This window comes from Penicillium crustosum (assembly GCF_028827405.1).
Source record: "Penicillium crustosum strain IBT 35664 chromosome Unknown utg000004l_segment0_segment0, whole genome shotgun sequence".
In the NCBI taxonomy this organism is placed as follows: Eukaryota; Fungi; Ascomycota; class Eurotiomycetes; order Eurotiales; family Aspergillaceae; genus Penicillium; species Penicillium crustosum.
Genome location: NW_026623125.1, coordinates 428,516 through 445,932, shown reverse-complemented (window position 1 = coordinate 445,932; position 17,417 = coordinate 428,516). Strand labels below are relative to the sequence as shown.

General features: G+C 48.5%; 8 protein-coding genes across 8 annotated transcripts; 4 read left to right on the top strand and 4 right to left on the bottom strand.

Annotated features, from left to right (window-relative positions):
• Positions 1-1,248: 1,248 nt before the first annotated feature.
• On the bottom strand, positions 1,249-3,365 carry N7487_009221 (uncharacterized protein; the record flags this gene model as incomplete). Its single annotated transcript, XM_056876951.1, has 3 exons — positions 1,249-1,911; positions 1,941-2,751; positions 2,797-3,365. The coding sequence occupies 3 exons, from the start codon at positions 3,363-3,365 to the stop codon at positions 1,249-1,251; spliced, it is 2,043 nt and encodes a 680-aa protein (XP_056725531.1).
• Positions 3,366-4,503: 1,138 nt separating this feature from the next.
• Positions 4,504-5,663, top strand: N7487_009220 (uncharacterized protein; the record flags this gene model as incomplete). The annotated part of the gene is made up of 3 exons (XM_056876950.1): positions 4,504-5,087; positions 5,151-5,310; positions 5,475-5,663. 3 exons carry the CDS (start codon positions 4,504-4,506, stop codon positions 5,661-5,663), a joined length of 933 nt encoding a protein of 310 aa, XP_056725530.1.
• A 176-nt stretch (positions 5,664-5,839) lies between these two features.
• Positions 5,840-7,871, bottom strand: N7487_009219 (oxidative DNA demethylase; the record flags this gene model as incomplete). The annotated part of the gene is made up of 2 exons (XM_056876949.1): positions 5,840-7,649; positions 7,708-7,871. 2 exons carry the CDS (start codon positions 7,869-7,871, stop codon positions 5,840-5,842), a joined length of 1,974 nt encoding a protein of 657 aa, XP_056725529.1.
• A 545-nt stretch (positions 7,872-8,416) lies between these two features.
• Positions 8,417-9,193, top strand: N7487_009218 (uncharacterized protein; the record flags this gene model as incomplete). Its single annotated transcript, XM_056876948.1, has 1 exon — positions 8,417-9,193. One exon carries the CDS (start codon positions 8,417-8,419, stop codon positions 9,191-9,193), a length of 777 nt encoding a protein of 258 aa, XP_056725528.1.
• A 1,511-nt stretch (positions 9,194-10,704) lies between these two features.
• Positions 10,705-12,753, bottom strand: N7487_009217 (cell wall cysteine-rich protein; the record flags this gene model as incomplete). Its single annotated transcript, XM_056876947.1, has 1 exon — positions 10,705-12,753. One exon carries the CDS (start codon positions 12,751-12,753, stop codon positions 10,705-10,707), a length of 2,049 nt encoding a protein of 682 aa, XP_056725527.1.
• Positions 12,754-13,508: 755 nt separating this feature from the next.
• N7487_009216 (uncharacterized protein) lies at positions 13,509-14,159 on the top strand (the record flags this gene model as incomplete). The annotated part of the gene is made up of 1 exon (XM_056876946.1): positions 13,509-14,159. The coding sequence occupies one exon, from the start codon at positions 13,509-13,511 to the stop codon at positions 14,157-14,159; it is 651 nt and encodes a 216-aa protein (XP_056725526.1).
• A 1,097-nt stretch (positions 14,160-15,256) lies between these two features.
• On the top strand, positions 15,257-15,856 carry N7487_009215 (uncharacterized protein; the record flags this gene model as incomplete). The annotated part of the gene is made up of 1 exon (XM_056876945.1): positions 15,257-15,856. The coding sequence occupies one exon, from the start codon at positions 15,257-15,259 to the stop codon at positions 15,854-15,856; it is 600 nt and encodes a 199-aa protein (XP_056725525.1).
• A 944-nt stretch (positions 15,857-16,800) lies between these two features.
• On the bottom strand, positions 16,801-17,400 carry N7487_009214 (DUF4291 domain-containing protein; the record flags this gene model as incomplete). Its single annotated transcript, XM_056876944.1, has 1 exon — positions 16,801-17,400. One exon carries the CDS (start codon positions 17,398-17,400, stop codon positions 16,801-16,803), a length of 600 nt encoding a protein of 199 aa, XP_056725524.1.
• Between the last annotated feature and the right edge of the window lie 17 nt (positions 17,401-17,417).

Below are 17,417 nucleotides of genomic sequence, written 5' to 3'. Positions count from 1 at the left end.
TTCCTAACTAATGTTAGTTGCAATGAAATTGGTTCTCCCTATTTATGCTTGCCTGGAAACATCAAATACCAACGGCAAAGTTTCGACGGGAGTGAGACATGTTTATTAGAATACTGTGCATGAATGGGCTCAAACAGACCTGGAATGAGGAGCAAAGACCTCACGAAATTCGAATCCGCGGATGTGGTGAACATTAAAGTCGAGTGAACAAAGAATTCAGTAAGGTTCCCTCAAAAAGAACAGGAATGCAAACAGAATAAGGGAGAAGGGGGTAAGGGAGACTGGAGGCAGTTGACTCTGCACGACAAAAACGGTATAGACTCGCGGCGCGGACCGCATTCCCGCTAGCCGCAGTTGCATGGCATCCAAGGTGTTAGTTAAGGTACGGTAAGATCAATGAATATGTGTACCTGCTATGTAGGTAACTCTAACATAACTGTAATATACACGTTTTCTCTCGTCTGCTACATTGTAGCTTGTAGAACGAAACGTCCTCGTACATTCCTTTTTAAAACCACTTCTTTCTAATCAAATTTGGACAAGTGTCTTAATCGCTAAAAATACCCCCAGAACCGGGCCGCAGCATGGCCCCGGCACGGAACGTGAGCTCCTTACATCCTATGGCATGCAAAGTGCACAGTCCATACGGCATATTCCCCTCGATCTGCCACTAATACATTGACTTCAGGTCATTAGACCTTCAATCCTAAGCGGCTGCAAACGGGGGTTTGTGTCAATTTCGAATTGGGATTCAAGCTCCGGCCTAGTGTAGAAATCTCGGCAAGCATGGTTCAAAAGATGGGCAATTCTTATGCTAGCTAGGAGTAGTGCAGACAAGGATACCCGCAGGATTTGCTTTGCTAAGGATGTATGATCTCTTTGCTAGACCTGATCGAATAAAAATATGCGGTTGAATTAACGGCTGAGGCTATTTTGCAATCGCATGCTCCCTCACGAGAATAACTAGTCCAGACCTCTAATGTATAACGTCTAATGTATAACGGCCCGTGAGTAACTCAGGATACTCAGGGATATGCTCAGTGTTACTCAGTGACTAAAAGGCGGCAAGGGGTGAGCATTAAAACGGAAAGGGAAATGTGTCGAGTGCAAGGCATTATCAGGTACATGTGCCTTCCACCAACTTCTAATATTTGCTGCTTGCACGTATATCTATAAAAGTATATAGTGGTTAACCCCATTCACAAAGCTGAAAATTATGACACCTTGCTCACGCTGTATCCCAATTCCTTAATCTACTGTTGACTCTACCTCCCGCCTTTGTGCAAGCCTCTCTGACCGGCGAGTAGCAACTCTTGGTACTCGAGGCTCGGGTCCACGCCTGCAAACCGTCTTTCCCCCACCAGGCTTACGCCTGAAAGCAAGGCGTGGACCGTACTCGGCAATCGATTCAATCTCCTCTAATACACGGTGCGGTGTTGAACTTAAGCAATTATGGCATAATTTCTCTTGGTGCTCCCTTTCCAAATGCACCATCTCAGGCTCTTTGCCTGCATTCTTGGGTGGTAATAAATCAAAAGTCATAGTGTTGAATTTGGCGTCTCTTTCTGACATTCTCCCTGAAAGCTGAATGGGCATTGTTTTGCTTAGTCCGCATTTAAGTGTCAACTTTTGGAGTCTTCCAGATCCGTCTGACATCACCGTGGATACGGAGCTTGCGGTAGAGTCTCGATATCTGGTGGCAAAGAAATTGGAACCAATCTTTGCTGCCGTCTTATATGTTAATTTGGGTTTGAAGGGATGATGGCGTTCACCCCACATGTTGATGGGGGCATAGGCGTGCACCAGGCTGCCAACTCGTGAATGGAGCGCTATTGCCTTGAGACGTGAAAAGCCACAGGCCAAAGTGTCTAGAACATCTTGGGGCTGAGAGTAGTCAGCCGATCGATCATTCTTTTAAGAATATCAGGAGATACACATACCCAATCGTCGTTCTTGGTGTCGCGCTCAATATCCAGTTCCAGGTTTTCAAGTTGGGGACATAGTGTGTCCAAAGAAATCAAGTCCGCGTTTTCAAATACAGCACGAGAGTCTTGACAATTCCAGGTATCGCCAATATGAACACAAAGGTTGACCAAACGAGAATGCCGAGTTATGGCATGAACTGGAACGAAGCAGTTCAATATTTCCAGATCCACCAGTGTGTCAAAAGCGACCAAGAAATTTTCGAGGCTGCTGCACAGCTCTTCATTTTGAATGTCGTTTCCTGTAACTCTCAAGGACCTTAAATTGTTTAAACGTCCTGTCATTACTTCAAGATTCTCAGGCGCAAACAGCCCCTGGCCGATCTCCAGGGACGAAAGACTTGACCAATTAAAATGATCTTGCCAACCATGCCACATTTGGCTGCCGATATAGTATTGATGGAGGGCCAGATGTTTGAGAAAGGGAAAAGGTTTATGAATGCTGGATCCCTTAAGGTCGTCGTTCCTTCGACCAATTAGTTCATTCGGGTGTGTTGCTGCCCAAGAACAAGACTTCAAGTTGGGACAAGAAGTGATGTAATTTAGGAAGTTGTCGGTCTGTAGTGGAGAGGATTGCTCGTTGATGTCAGATTTGGTATCCCACAAGACTCTGATCAGGGTCACCAATGGCAGGGAGCGAAGACAGGATTTTTCTCCGTCCCCTGCGAGTAGGTGCAGTTCCGGCTTTTGAGGATGCTCGTCAATGCTTGTCATATAGCTATCGCTGAGATCACAAGGCACCCCTAGCCTGCTACGAGTGTGAGTCTCTCTAGGTATAGGAAATCCATCTAAATATCGATATACAGACTCATACCTTACTTGACGCAGGTTCGGGAGACACTGTATCAACTGGGATAAAGGCTGTTTGTCTGTGTCCGTTGTCCGTAGGCGCCCCGTAACGTAGGGCGGAGTGTTGGATGGAGTGTACTTCAGATAGGGTGAGATAGTAATTTCTCGAACAAAACACCGCGGTGAGTCATGGGAGGTATCTAGCAGCCTATATAAAAGATCACCGGCATTCCCTACCAGAGTATCTTCTGACATCTCGAAGCTCAGAGAACGATACAAAAAAGGAGTTGCCAGATCATTCATAGCTTTCGAGGCGAGACAGAGACTGGCCAAATCCTTTTTGGTCTCGTGGCGCACATATGATTTGTTAAGCTCGTAGGCCATGAGACTTGAGTATTCGGGCCGGCATAAGATTTCGCACGTCAGATACCATACGTACCACGTTGAGTCTGTGAGCATGCACTGGGCTTTCGTGATACGGTTTCTTTCTGAGGGGAGAGCTTCAGAAAATGCAACCTGGCAATGCTTTTGTCTTTGGACTGATGCTTTAGCTTCTGGTAAGCGACCAGTCACCGGTTCTCGAGGGGAGTTCATATTGTGATTAGAATATGTGTGTAAAAAATGCAGTTAGGATAGAGTAGTTGTAAAAGAAAGGATTCGAAAGGGGGGCTGGTTTAGGTTTATCAAAATGGCGCTAAAAGAGAGAAGTGTCGGGTCTAATGTCACGTAGGTACTAGGTAGGGACCCCAGCTCAGAGTGGCTGATTAGTGGGGTTTCGGATGCAAGCAATATACCATCAAATTGTATATGTGCTAGATTCAATATTTACAGTATTTTTTTCAGAGTTTACGCAACACAGAGATACCTATAATTTTTAGGTTTTGTGTTTGGTGAGGCGCACCAACACTGCCCAGGTAGTGGGCAGTGCTGCAGTAGTGGCTAGGACAGCAAATCCGTGCATCTCACACGAAACTGCGTATGTATTTAGCGCCAACATTATGACCAGTCGCTTCGACCTGTTTACCTCTTCCGCGTCACCTGCGGTTAAGCCTTCGAATTTTCCTCCAGGTGTTAACCTCTCATTTTGAGAGATTGTCATCTGAATTAGTGATGTTTCCGATGCACTGCTGATGAAATGGACACCTGCGCGCCATTTGAAGGCAATTCCGATCTATACGGTCTTTGAATTCGCCTTGGAGTTTATCTTCAATGGATTTCAGCTTGGATCAGCCTACTCCTAGACCCAAACTCGGCCCAATCCATCTACGACACCAACTCGGTTTTTGTCTTCGCGATAATGGTGGCAAGTCTCATCGCAGCACAGCAAGGGACTGCCGCTATCGAGATGTACATTATGTTGCAGTTCATGCTCGGCTCCTTTATTACTACGCTTAGCACGTTGGGCGTGCGTCTGTGGCTCATGAGCCCCGATCGACTCGCGAAGCGGGGAACATTGACAGCCACGGCGTTCAAGCCATTCTGGGGTCATACAAAGGCTACTCTAAGCCACTTATTTATTAATCCATTGACACGCATATCGAAGGAGTGGTGGCTTAATATATTGGCTGGATATAACATGGACAACGCTCTCGGATTGTTCATGCCCCTTTGCTCAATACTTGGATTTTTGAGGCAATGTTCACAGCAATTCTTTTATCTCTTCAGGACAGAACTCGGCATATTATCGACATTGAAGCTCCCTGGACTCTCCTGGTCCGGAGTATTTTGGAGAATGAGCACAGCCGCTGTGGTCACCGGATACAACCTGGCATTTTGGTTTGACGATTCTGGCGGTGGTGCACAACAACCACCTAGACAAGGATGCGGGCCTCCCTACATCTTCCTCCTCTCCAAGCAGCAATTAACTGGTTCCGTTATTGCTCTATGCCGCACCGCGGCTGTTATCATTGCTGTCGTCGTCTTCCCTCTAGCTATCCTGCTACTGTATCTAATGCTCACATTTTGCTGGTACACATCCCTTTTTCTGTACCGCGATTTGATTTATCTCTTGAACCAGACCAGGCCACATACTCTTCTTTCGGCTCTTAGCAGAATAAATCCACTTCTAGAGCAGGGAGCTCTCTTATGGCAGTTTGCGGCGGGGCCATCCATGGTACCAGGGCTATTCAACGTCACATTTGTAGTGCTCACGGATGTCCTCGGATTTTTAGCTATGCCAAAAGCGAACGCAATCCGATTTTCTGATGTAATCAAGGTGTGTGTGTCGCTAGGGACTGGAAAGGTGACAAGGAATGAGATGGAAAACACACTACCTACGCATGGTGCGGGGATGATGCCAGGCTGGAAAGAAGCTAGGTGCGTGAAACCTTTATAGTGCATCTATTCAGTAAAACAAAAGTTCTAACTGTTGTGAAATAGATTCATTCATCGAGCTTTCTGTTCCCTATGGAACGTTTATGTTGTCCTAAGCATTGCATGGTTCATCGCTAGCATTGAGTGCACAATCCACTGGAACTACATCCAGGGCGTTAACGATATTCAGACAACCGGGCAGCTTATTCCCTTTGTCATTGGCTGTGTAAGTGCGTCACATGTGATCAAGAGGCTTATGCTCTTTGCATGGGCGAAGGTTAGTGAATAATTCGTTGGGGAAAAACCGGAACAACTCAAGCCACTGCTTATGTTGCTCATACATACCCTATTTGCACGCTTCTCTTGCTCCAACAGCTAACAAGTAGGTAGAAATATCGCGACTGGGCGGATACGCGGCTTGAATTGGGAGATGGTATAGATAGACCTGTCATCTTTAAAATTGTGAAGATGAATAAAGGTGACGATTCCGAGGAAGAGAGCACAAAGGACAAACCCATTGGGAATGACCAATTCGAAAGGCCCATTGCGACAATGCATATGCGAAGACAGAGTGTCTGATATACATGCCCATTTCAGCCTACCCGGGCACAATCCTTTAGAATCAAAGGTGGTGTGTGTTCGGAGGCAAGTAATATATCATCAAGTCAATTCAAGTCGTATATGCGCCATATATAATATCTACAATCTTTTTTGAAATCTATGCACCGCAGTCATGCTGCCATAATGCTTAACATTTACTCATCATCCCCATCCTCACCCTCGCCCTCCTCATCCTCATCTTCATCTTCATCACCCTCCTCAAACTCAACCCCAATCTCACCAGTGATATCCCACCGATCACCATTTGCCGCAGCACTAACATACTTGACGAACTTGAGAGTGCCGCTATCCCGCAGCACAATGCTGAGCCGGTTCCATCCCGCTTGCGTGCTGAAGAGAATACCATCATCCTCGTCGGCACCCGCAGACCGGTAGACAGCCGGATCGGCCTTGGTCTTCTTCCGACCCAGGACCTGGTCAGCGTTCTCAGCATCCTCCTCCTCGTCATCATCTTCATCATCATCATCGCCAGCCATGTAGATCTCGTACCCGCCTAGAGCAGGACCTTCCACAGCGTCGTCGTTAGTCTTCTCCTCCGGCTTGGATTCCTTGGCAGATGAGCCATTGGCTTCTTCGTTCTCATCCTCATCCTCATCTTCCTCCTCTTCCTGCTTCTCCCACCCAGTGCTCGGGGTAAGACAGAGGGTGAACTCGAGTCGAGGCTCCTCACCTTCGTACGCACTAGCAAGAGTATAGTCTGCACCGCGACGGAACCGTCTCGCAAGCAAATTGTGGCTCGTGAGGTGGTCCACGCCAGTAACAAGCCCAAGCCACTTCCGGAAAGGCTGCGACGGGAACAACACGTTCAGCAACTCTTGAATCGGGTTCTCGGTATCCTTCTCGCCGGAAGCATGCTGGTACAAGTATCGATGCTTGTGGGGAGGACGAGCAACTGTCCACCCGCGCTGTGCCTGGATCTCATCCGCAGAAGCCGGAAGAGCCTGTCTCTCCTGCTCCTCGATGTACGCGCTAATGCGCGATCCAAACTTATCACTCAGGAACCGCTCCAGGCTAAGCGAGGACTCAGCTGAGAACGCGTCTGACATCTCCTCGGCGATATCAGGCGTCAGGTACGAAGGCGCAATGTACTGAAGGAGGAAGGCTAGGTCGCTCTCTGTGAACTCGCCCTCATTCTGCTCTTCTACTTTCCCCTTGCCCTTGCCTTCGACTTCGGGCTCTTCCCAGGACACCGGCTGTGGCTGCGGCAGGTCGTAGATATCGCCGCGACCCTGCAACTGTGCGAGACTGCTACGCTCGGCGAGCTTCTCTTCTAGTCCTTCCTCGTAGCCGTCTTCGCCTTCTTGCGGGATGTGGAACCAGCCGCTGATCGCCATGCGCACGCGCTTCTTGGACTTGTCTTCGCCTTCGCGTGGGTGGTACACTTCCTCGACATCGTGGAAGCTCTCGCCCGGTTGAACGGTGAAAAAGCTCAGCTGGTTGAAGGCGGGAGGGATGGAGAGGCTGTAATCCGGGCTGGGGATCTTGACATCCTCGCCTTTGGCGTCCTTCTCAGTCGTTGTCGGGAACAGGCGCAGGGCACCGCCCCACTCGGCTTGCCAGGGTGTGTCGGGGTCGGTCAGGTAGAGGATGTAGCTGAGGCGACGGCTTCCGATGACATCATCGTGGCACAAGAGGTGGCAGCCCTCGGTGTAGACGTTAATGGCCATGTCGGTCTTCTGACCGCTCAGCTTGCCGGAGCCAGTCACGGAGGACAGGTACTCGCGGAACCGTGCTGAGTACATCGCGTCACGCAGCTTCAGTACGGACGGCAGCTTCGAAAGGGAGGAGTCATCCAGTCCATCGAGGTTAGCGAGATCGCCAGACTGGAAGATCTTGTAGATGTCTGTTTCCTTCTCGGTGAAAGACACTTGTGTTTCGATCTCATCGCGGACAGAGCGGAGGAGAGTGGGCTCGATCAGAGGGTGGATGACACCGTGGAGGTAGCTAGGGATTCAGACATGTCAGTTTTTTGTTATTGAATTATTTTCCTGCGTATACATACGGTGAAGACTTGGCGTATTGACTGGTGTACTTCTGCTGCTCCGCGGTGTCGAACAGGCCGTCGCGGAAGCGGGCAGCAGCTTCCTCGCTGGAGAGAGCCCGTTTCTTGGACTGGGGCATGGCATTGCCATCGAGGGAGGCCCTTGCGTCTGTCTTGCGCTTCATTTTTGAGGTTTGTAGAGGAATGAGAGCTTCACCAGCGAGTGGTCTGATGTTTCATAGATTTTTCCGGGCGGTGAGAGCGCACGATGAGGCGGTCAACTGTGTTGGTGTTACATCCCCAGCTCTGAGAGAGAAGATCACAGTTTGTCTAAGGTCCAGTCTATTGTTATACAGATCCTACATATATAGTCTAAATTTAGTTTAATTTTCAATCAATGTTGCGTGTCAAACACCTCAATTATAGGAGGGCTATCTCTCTTCGTAGATCAGTGGCGCATAGCCGATACGCTCATCCCTATCCGAAGGCAAACTAATTCCTGCACATATTTTTCTTCATCTCCGAAATCCGAAATAGCAAAAGTTCCTTCAATATCAGCGCCAGTCTTTGTTTTGAAGCCATCGCACGTTGCACATGTGATTGCGGCAAATCCAGGCACCGCTGTCGTCATAACCCGCATATCCCGCCTTATCACCGGAAAGACCTCGATTGTCCCCCCCACTTAGGGACTTGCTTGATCCGATCCTCTTCCACTCCGTCGAATTTCATCATGCAGCAACAAGGGGCTGAAGCCCCAATCCCAGATCAGCCGGGAACTCCACCTCGTCCACCTTATTCCCCAGTGACGCCCGTGTTTGCTCATCTCGCGCCAGTCCCTTCCAACGAGCCATCAATCGTACCGCCACCTGCATCTCCCTCTCCAACATCACACCTCCCTCCACAGTCATATGCCAACTATTCACATGCCCCGCCTCCTCCGCCCAATCCCCCTGTCTTCAAACCTCGACCGCCCCCTGTCCCTATCTCTGAGAGCGAGAATCCAGATGTCATCGCGCTCCGTTCCGCCATTTCGATCCTGCAAATGCAGAAGCAGCAAACTTTACGCGATATCCAGGCATTAGATCGCATGAAAGAGGCCGCTGCCGCTGACCCAGAAGGGTTTGCGCATGAGCTGGCGGCAGGTCGGTTGAAAACCGAGGACCACGGCGCCGTGATCCAGTTCTCCGAGGATGACGCAAGGGACGACGATGAGGACGAAGAAGGTTCAAAACGCACGAATCCAGACGGCTCACCGGCTTCGAATTTCGGCCATATCCCCGTTCCGCAGAATATCGTCCGTATGCCCCCAATCAACTGGGCCAAGTATCAGGTTGTTGGAGAACCGCTTGATCGCATGCACGAGGAGCAATTACATCGCCCAAGCTCAGGAGAACCGAGACGAACGCGCGCGCCAGAGCATGTTTTGGCGTCGCCGTATCGGCCGTTGGTAGATCAGTTGGAGGGGCCGCCGAAACTCGGTCGTCCGAGCAAGGCGAAAAAGACTTGAGCCTGTAAAGTGGATTTGATGATTATGGGATTATGGACTTTTACGAAGTTATGTACTTTACAACTTACGAACAGAGCTGGACTTGTGTGTTTCATTGCCTATTTCGCATGGTTTCTTGGGTGGATTGCCGCTGTGTTTTGCGCACTATACTGAATATAAAAAGACAGAGAGAGGAAAGATTCCTCATTTATCCATACATTAAAGGTTCGAAATTTTGTTATGACTCGTCCCTTGTCCACCAGTGGCCGTGAACCGAGACTCCCGTTCTAGACACTGGTGCGGAGCCCCTGTGAATAAAAATGTCAATATATACCTAGGTATGTAGGTACCTACGGAGTACTCCGTATATCTACCCGATTTTCTCTGGCGGGTGGGATTTCCTATTTAGGCTGCCGCTTTAGCAAGGGCGCTCGATCTCTCGGAGTGGAGATCAGCACGAGCTAGTGATGAAATCAGACTGGTCACGTGTATGATCACTAATACCGATAAGGGCCTATCCATGGATAATAGCCCATAATTAGGTAGCCTATTAACGGGGTCTTGGCGCTTACAACTCGGCATCTTGAACCTTGGTAATCGCTATATTCTACCCTTCTACTGATTATTGGGAGCTCGAATTTGAAATTTGGAATTATGATGGTTATATAAGAATATATTTTAGTTTTAAACAAAATCCAACAAGTAGAGATCAAGGTGTTGCGGAAAGAAAAGTTAATATTAGATATATATCTCAGATTGACATGGAGAGTACCTAGGTACTACCAGTTACATCCTTCTACGTGAACTTCAATAATTTGAAATTTATTTAAAAAGCGCGTTTGCTCGCATTTTTAAACATGATAAATAAACAGAACTAATAACGAACTTAGAATTGGTCAAAATGATAAAATATTACCCTAAAATAAGGGCTAGATATGGGGTCTAAACTTAATGTACTTAGTGGTTCAAAATGTTTGCGTTGTTTAGTGGCAATTGGGCCTAAGGGGCCCCCATCAAGGGCGTAAAGCCCAGCCCATTTGCGTGTTGGGTTGGGTTGGGCTATGGGCTTTATGGGCTTCGTGGAGGTCTATTCATAGGGCACGGGGAGAAAGTGGAGGGCTTTCTCTATTTCCTAATGATATTTCTACCAGATGCCTCTGTCAGTTTCTTTTGTGTTACATTCCCTGCATTGGTAACATTCGTATATTCTGTTTGCTGCTATCCTCATCTGCAATGGACTACCTACATTGTGTGTAAAACAATGCAATCATACCGCCAATGAGAATTTCAGAGCGAATGATCCATGGATATGACCATTAACCTGTGGAAACACACTGACATTGAAACTTGAGGTTGAATCAGCCCTAAAGATGTGGCATTTAACTTCCGCCTCGGGCCGACGCGCAGGTTATTGGTTTAGACTTTAGGTAACTTGCATACCTTTAAGGTTTACCAGCATTCCAAGGCGAGTGCCGATCACGATCTTCCGTTCGAGGAATGAAAGCCTCCACAATTCAGCTGTGATAAGACCACTACCCTTGCAGGTTGATGAAGCCGGAGTCAGAGTTGCCAGTGAAGTCAGAGCCAGAACTATCAGTTATCGAGGCCCCTGTGGGACAGAACTGATACTCCACACACTTGCCACTTCCCAGCACGCAGCTACCATTCTTGAGGACCTGGCCCTCACCGCACTTGGGTTTCTCCACCGAGACACATTCACGAGTGCTGCGTTCGTATCTGGTGCCATCGGGACAAGATGGCGTTCGGGTCGAAATGCACCGGTTATTGTGGAGACGCAATCCATCGGGGCATTTGGGAGAAGAGTCAGACACACAATCATCTCCTTCCAAGCGTGTTCCAGGGGGGCAGACTGGATTTTCTTTCGACACGCAATCGTCCCCACTGAGAATCATACCATCCCGACAGTCAGGTTCAGTCAAGGAAACACACTCGTCATTCTTGAAAGTGTATCCATCCTTGCAGTCATGACGCTCGCTTGTGCGGATACATCGTCCGTTCTTCAATATGAATCCAGTATCACAATTTGGGCCGCTAAGGGACTCGCACTTGCCATTGACGAGGTGCGAACCATCATCGCAATTTGGAATATCGCCTGTGACACATTTGCCATTCTGTAGCTTGCCATTTGAGCATCGCGGGGTGATGGTAGTGATGCAATTCCCATCCTTATCGAGAACCGCTGGCCCTTCACATGTGGGAGGCTTGTTCGAAACACAGAACTCGCCACTAAGGTGTGTACCAGGATGACAGACAGGCGTCGTGGTAGTCATGCAATCGTTGCCATTTCGAACCCCATCACGACAATCCGGAGTGTCATTATCGACCACGCAGTGAGGTTCTTGCCACCTACCACGTCGGCATATTGGAGGAATGTTGCTCAAGCAAATATCCCCTTCCAGTCTGGTGTTTGGCGGGCATTTGGCCTCTTCTTTGAACACACACTCGCTTCCAACAGGCGCAAAGCGAGGCGGGCATTTCGGGGTTGTTGTAGTGACACAATTTCTATCACTATAGGTACCCTCGGCACACTTTGGCTTCGATCGCCAAACACACCGGTTGTTCTGCAATGAATAACCCGCTGGACACTCAGGCTCCGGGGTGATATAGCTATCACACCAACCTTTGACTGGAGGTTGTCCATCGGGGCAGGTATCGTCGACGGGCCGGGTCCGGCAAACACGGCCATTCCAACCCATCCCTTTGGGACAGCATCGAACAGTATGGTCAGATGGGTTGAAAGAGCGCACAAGGTCTTTCTGCCGGCACACGGGTCCTTCATTATAGACACATTTGTCGCCTTGCAGTTGTGAGGAGTCAGGACAATGGGGTACTTGCACGATGCGCTCGCAGGAACCGGTGTCTTTATTGTACTTGCTGCCGTCACATAAAGGGCCAACGTCAGCGATACATTGACCATTCTTTGGGGTGCTCCCGAGTGGACAGCTTGGCTTGAATGTAGAGCGACATTTGTTGATTGTTTTGTCAAGTTCTGCTCCATCGCCGCACACAGGAGGTTCCGAATCAATGCAAACACCATCCTCGAACCTGGCAGATCCGTGGCATTCGGGGGATTGGTCACTGATACAGTGCCCCTTATGATTGTAATGTTCATTCGGTCGGCATACGGGAGCCTTGGGCGACACGCAGACGTTGCCTTTCTTAATCAAGTCGTCCGAACACACAGCCCCCTTTCTAGTCACGCAGTGATCACCCTGTAGTACAGTACCACCATCACAGACTGGAGGCTCGGGTGTGACGCAGTTACCATCGACATAGTCCAGCCCGCCGTTACAGAAAGGTTTCACTCGCGAGATACAACGATCATGGTCACGAAATGTGTTTTCCGGACACTTAGGGGCAGACAAGACACAGTTTATGCCATCAAACTCTGTTCCATCAGGGCAACAGCCGGTCTTTCCTGACTCTGCGTCTTTGAGAGGCTTGATATGATCAATCCCCCATTTCTGCGGGTTCTGACAAGGGGGCGTGATAGAGCAGCGCTGTGCAACTGCCAATGAGGCTGCCAGAATCACTGCCAGAGCCCTGGGTTTGGGCCACATGGTCACTTGAAGTTTTGCAACGAATGTGAGATGGAGAGTGAGAATTGGTTTGAAAAAGATCGAGCATTGTGGTCTCAAAAGTACTGCTTTATACCCAGATCAATCAGTACAGTGAGTTGTAAGTGGGCCTTGGGTATGATCGAGTTATCCGTCCATTACATCTTGAGCTGTTACTACTGTTTCCGCAGATACCTTGTAGCCTCGTCAGATTCTGCTCACGGAAATATGGGCTCGAGGATTCTTCGTAGTTGCAACTTCTGATAGTCGATGATGCTGCTCTCTACCTTGTCGATGCGTTCAGCATTAGATAGCGCTGCATAATTTGACCCTTTTGGAATTTTTAATACAATAATTTACCCCTAGGTCAGTAGCAAGTGCCGAGTTCGATGGCACTGTTACCTAGAATATTTATTGGATATCCATAGTTTGTCTCCAAGTATTCTCTGGGAATTCTCGCTAGATTACAGAATACGGTGTAGTGTACAACATAGCTGTCATTGACTTTAGACAATGATTCCTCGAATACAAATCTCAAAGTGGTTATGATAGGAGTGATAGTCGGTGATTCATTGATGCAACTCTCCCTGGCCCGCAAAGAATTGACCACACCATTACTCGAATCAATAGAGCAGGCAATTAGAAAGGTGAACATGAAACTCTCTGGGTCCGCTAATATAAAGATGCGTATTCCTAGCACTTAGTACGGCCTTGGGAGCTATCTTCATTCCTGTGCGTTGGTAACTTTTGAAATCAGTATGTGGACCAGAGCTAGATATGTGTCACTTCTTCTTTTGCTCTCAGCGGAGCCACTTCTAGCTGGACCCGCTGCCTCAGGCCCTGTTCAGCCAGGTGATTTATTCGCTATCTGCATGGAAGCAAACACCCACGCGAAAGCTACCGATGGGAAGATCTCCTGCGGTGCTGGAAATGTACCGGCATATTACAACGGCGCCAGATCCAAAGGCAGCGGCAATTTTGCGCTGGAATTCCAAAGCCACCCTGAAGACGGTCACTATGAGTTCGGGATCGACATTCGGTGTCAGGCCAGCCAGAGTGATTTCGTCACCAAGACTGTGACAATAACCGCTACCACCACGATACAGCCAGTCACAATGACCAAGACTGAAGACCTTTCAATTTCCACTGTTACTGTGATCTCCACAACCGACTGCGCCGACTCTCGCATTACGCCTCACCCTTCACCAACTCCATCGCCAGATCCCACAAAATTTTGCGCAACTGGTTCCCCATACTGCTGGAATGAACGAGAGCAATATAAAAGTGGCGCTGATTGTGCTGATGGGTATAGAATGGAGGGTTGCCACTGCCGCCACTTGTTCAGAGGGGATATCCGTCGCCCTCGGTGCAACGATGTTGGAACGATTAAGTGTACAAGCTGCCAATAGAATAGTCTGAGGTGGTTCTGAATGCGTTCTTTTGATGTGGGTCCGAGGCTACCGACTAGTTGGCCATACCTGCTGGTCCAACCACCAACTATCGTATGTCATTCAGCTATACGTCTCGCCAGACTTATCAAGTCCTTTACACGGTAGTAAGATATCTGAATGCAAGACTGGATTGAAAACTCATTGAGAGCTTGAAGTTACTGTTATATTACTGTAGTGGCTTTGCAATAAGTAGTCTTCTTTATTCGTAAACCGATCGCTGTCACCTTGGGGTGATGAAATTGGGATAAGTCCATTACTGTGGCATAGACACATGTCTGATACATCTGCTGAGAATCCTAAGCGCATCATTAACCCGCGAGTCATGCACTGAGCAGTATGTAGTAATTTCCATGTGGAATGTTGTGCTACATTGTCATATTGATTTATCTCCACAGCGGTGGATTCTGCATTCCAACTTGTGTTGCAGGACATAGGGAATCTGTTGGACTCCACTTTCATCTATGATCGACGGACTTTACTGCTCGATAAGACTTTCGAAATTTGTATTGGCTCATCATGCATCAGCGTATCATCCCAGATGGAGCCCATATCCCTCCAATTCCATGCTCGCCAACGGTTCCAACCCTGTTAGCGTATAATTCACTTGTACCAATTCGCTGACTGGAAGACTATATCTTTTCCTTGAGTTGTGGAGCACGATGATATTAGAGCTCATCCGAAACTGGCTGATTGAGGTGTCATTGTCACTCCCAATGTTACCCTCTCTAAGACCGTCATATCCCAAGAGTCAATAGTCATGGCCAAGGATCATCGACTGGCATTACCTTGCCTGTAAAAGATCAGCTCCGTTGACTTGTGTTGGCTGAAAGCGTGCTCTGGGTTCAGCTAAGATGGTCATTGAATCATTGACATGCTCAGATGAGAGCAACCTAGGCCAGTGTACGTTTCTTCTTCTTCTGCATGTTACATTAACTCCAAACTCAAAAGCGCATGATCCTCTTGATGCGGCTGAAGCTGGGCAATCTCAGGCTACTTAAAGGCGTGGTGGTTCAACCTAAGCCGATTCATACGAGTATACCGAATTCCTTCTTACAATGCACTTCAAAAGCGTCCTGGCTGCTTTCTTTGCCCTCACCCTGAGCGGCGTTGCTCATGCCGAGGAAGATAGCCCCGGTGCTGTGAACCCCGAGTTCAGCCTTCCAATCAGCTATGGGAAATGCTATCACCTCGTGAACCACAACAACGAGTACGTCGGCCACGACCTTCCCAATCCTGGAAGGCTCAAGCTTGGCAGGCGTGGCAACGCAGCAGTCTTGAAAGTCTGTGCGAACATGCAAATCTGTACAAGCAACAGGCCAAGCGAGGTTGTGCAAGCAGGCGAAGAGTGGTACCTATACGACACCCAGGGCAGCACGCTCAGCCATGGCGGCGCGTTTATTGTGGGTCAAAAGAACGCCTTTTTGCTCCCTGCGTGGTGGGCCAATCAGAACTTTATGGTTTTCCATGGCATCAATGAGCGGGCCTCGCGCTCAGATATCGGCATTCGTCTCTTCGCGCATGATTCTACCTACCCAGTCCAGACAGGGCTCCACATAGGGTTCGTTACAGGGGATTACATCTATGCTGGAGGTGGTAGTAACCAAGAGGGAATTCTCATCGACTTTGAGGAAGTCAATTGCCCCCCCAGCTTCTAAACGCTTGAAGTGCTTGTCTTGGGTTTCTCCTTTGCCTGGGAGGGTGAGTGAGTGAGCAGCCCAAAGTGGAACCATATTGTGGGTCAAGTCTTGTTCAATGGAAGCTTTTGTAAAACAACAAATAGCTGATGCTAGGTGCAAGCTGCAATTGAAGCACGACATACGTTCAAAGGGACAACAGAGCTATCAATACGAAGTGGTGATTCTATTGTGCCCGAGATTGGAAACCGGAGATTGGGGGAGGAGACGAGAGGCGGGAAGCTAGCTAGACTCTGTACCCTGGAAGGAATGCTTCCGACAGATACCAGATGATCAAAACCAGTTAAACTTCTAGCTTGATTTCCTTAATTTGCTCCTGTATACATCAGCATCAACATTAAAATATTAAGGGCGAGTGTGTCAACAGGGATTCCCCACATGCCCTGGCTCCCTGCAATCGTCATAATCAGGGACCGTGGCAGCGGGGAACTTAAATATCACTTCAACCCCCGTTACTCGACCCGAAAGGTGCCATTAAAGGGTACCAAGGGTATTGAACTACTTGGATTAGCTCCAGATATGTATTATATTGAACATTGCGATGTCTCACTAGCAGATCCCAAAAGGTCCATTTGCCGGTCTCCTACTAGCCGAGTATAGTGCCTTTGGTCTACGCATCGATAGAGTCCAGACCTTTAGCTGTGAGCTCGGACCAATTGACAGGAAATAAAATCTCAATTGCTTTGGACCTCCGTGATGCTAGCTCGCGCAATGCCTGTCTCCGTCTCCTCAATGCCGTAGACGTCCTGACCGACCCATTTCGCCCAGCCCCTAGGCAAAGTCCCTAGACGTATGATCTAGGATAGAAATGATTTTCTCCACGTATAAATAGGATATAGGATATAAGACAAGATATTGAGTCTCAGTTAGTTGATAGAGAGAAAGGGAATAAAGAAAACCACGATTTATTTCATCTTAAGATACTCCTGCAGATCTTCAGGTAAAACAAACGGAGTTTCTTCAGGCAAACAACCTTTAGCAGCTTGCACATCCCCAGTCTCAAGGTATCCATCGATAAGCCTCATAGTAGCAGTCACGTCAGTAACCGAAACAATCCACTCATCAACATATCTTCCCACAGCCTCCCCACTCAACCCAATTTGAATACTTCGATAGCTCAAAGACCGCATTGAAATATCCCGCTCGGGATCCCACTGAACGCGTACTGGACTAGCACGCAGTTTCTTCCGCCACTCCTCCTGGCTTGTCTCCTCGCCAGGCATATAGTGACTCAAACAGGAATGGCGCAACGCCCATTCGAATCCCTCGCGGGTAATCTCTATCGCTAGGACACGCTCCTGCCGGGGCTTTTTTGCCCAACCTGATCGGTATGCCATCCATAGGAAAGAGGGCTTGATCCAGGTCATTCTCTCGCGTGAAAATGGTGGGACGAACTTTTGGGCTTTGAGTGCTGGTTCGGCTATTTCGGGGGAATATGCTTGGTACACTGTGATCGTACTTGGGGTTTGCTTGGCTCGAATGGCTCTGTATGTATTTGACGCCATTTTTGGATGTGTTAGAT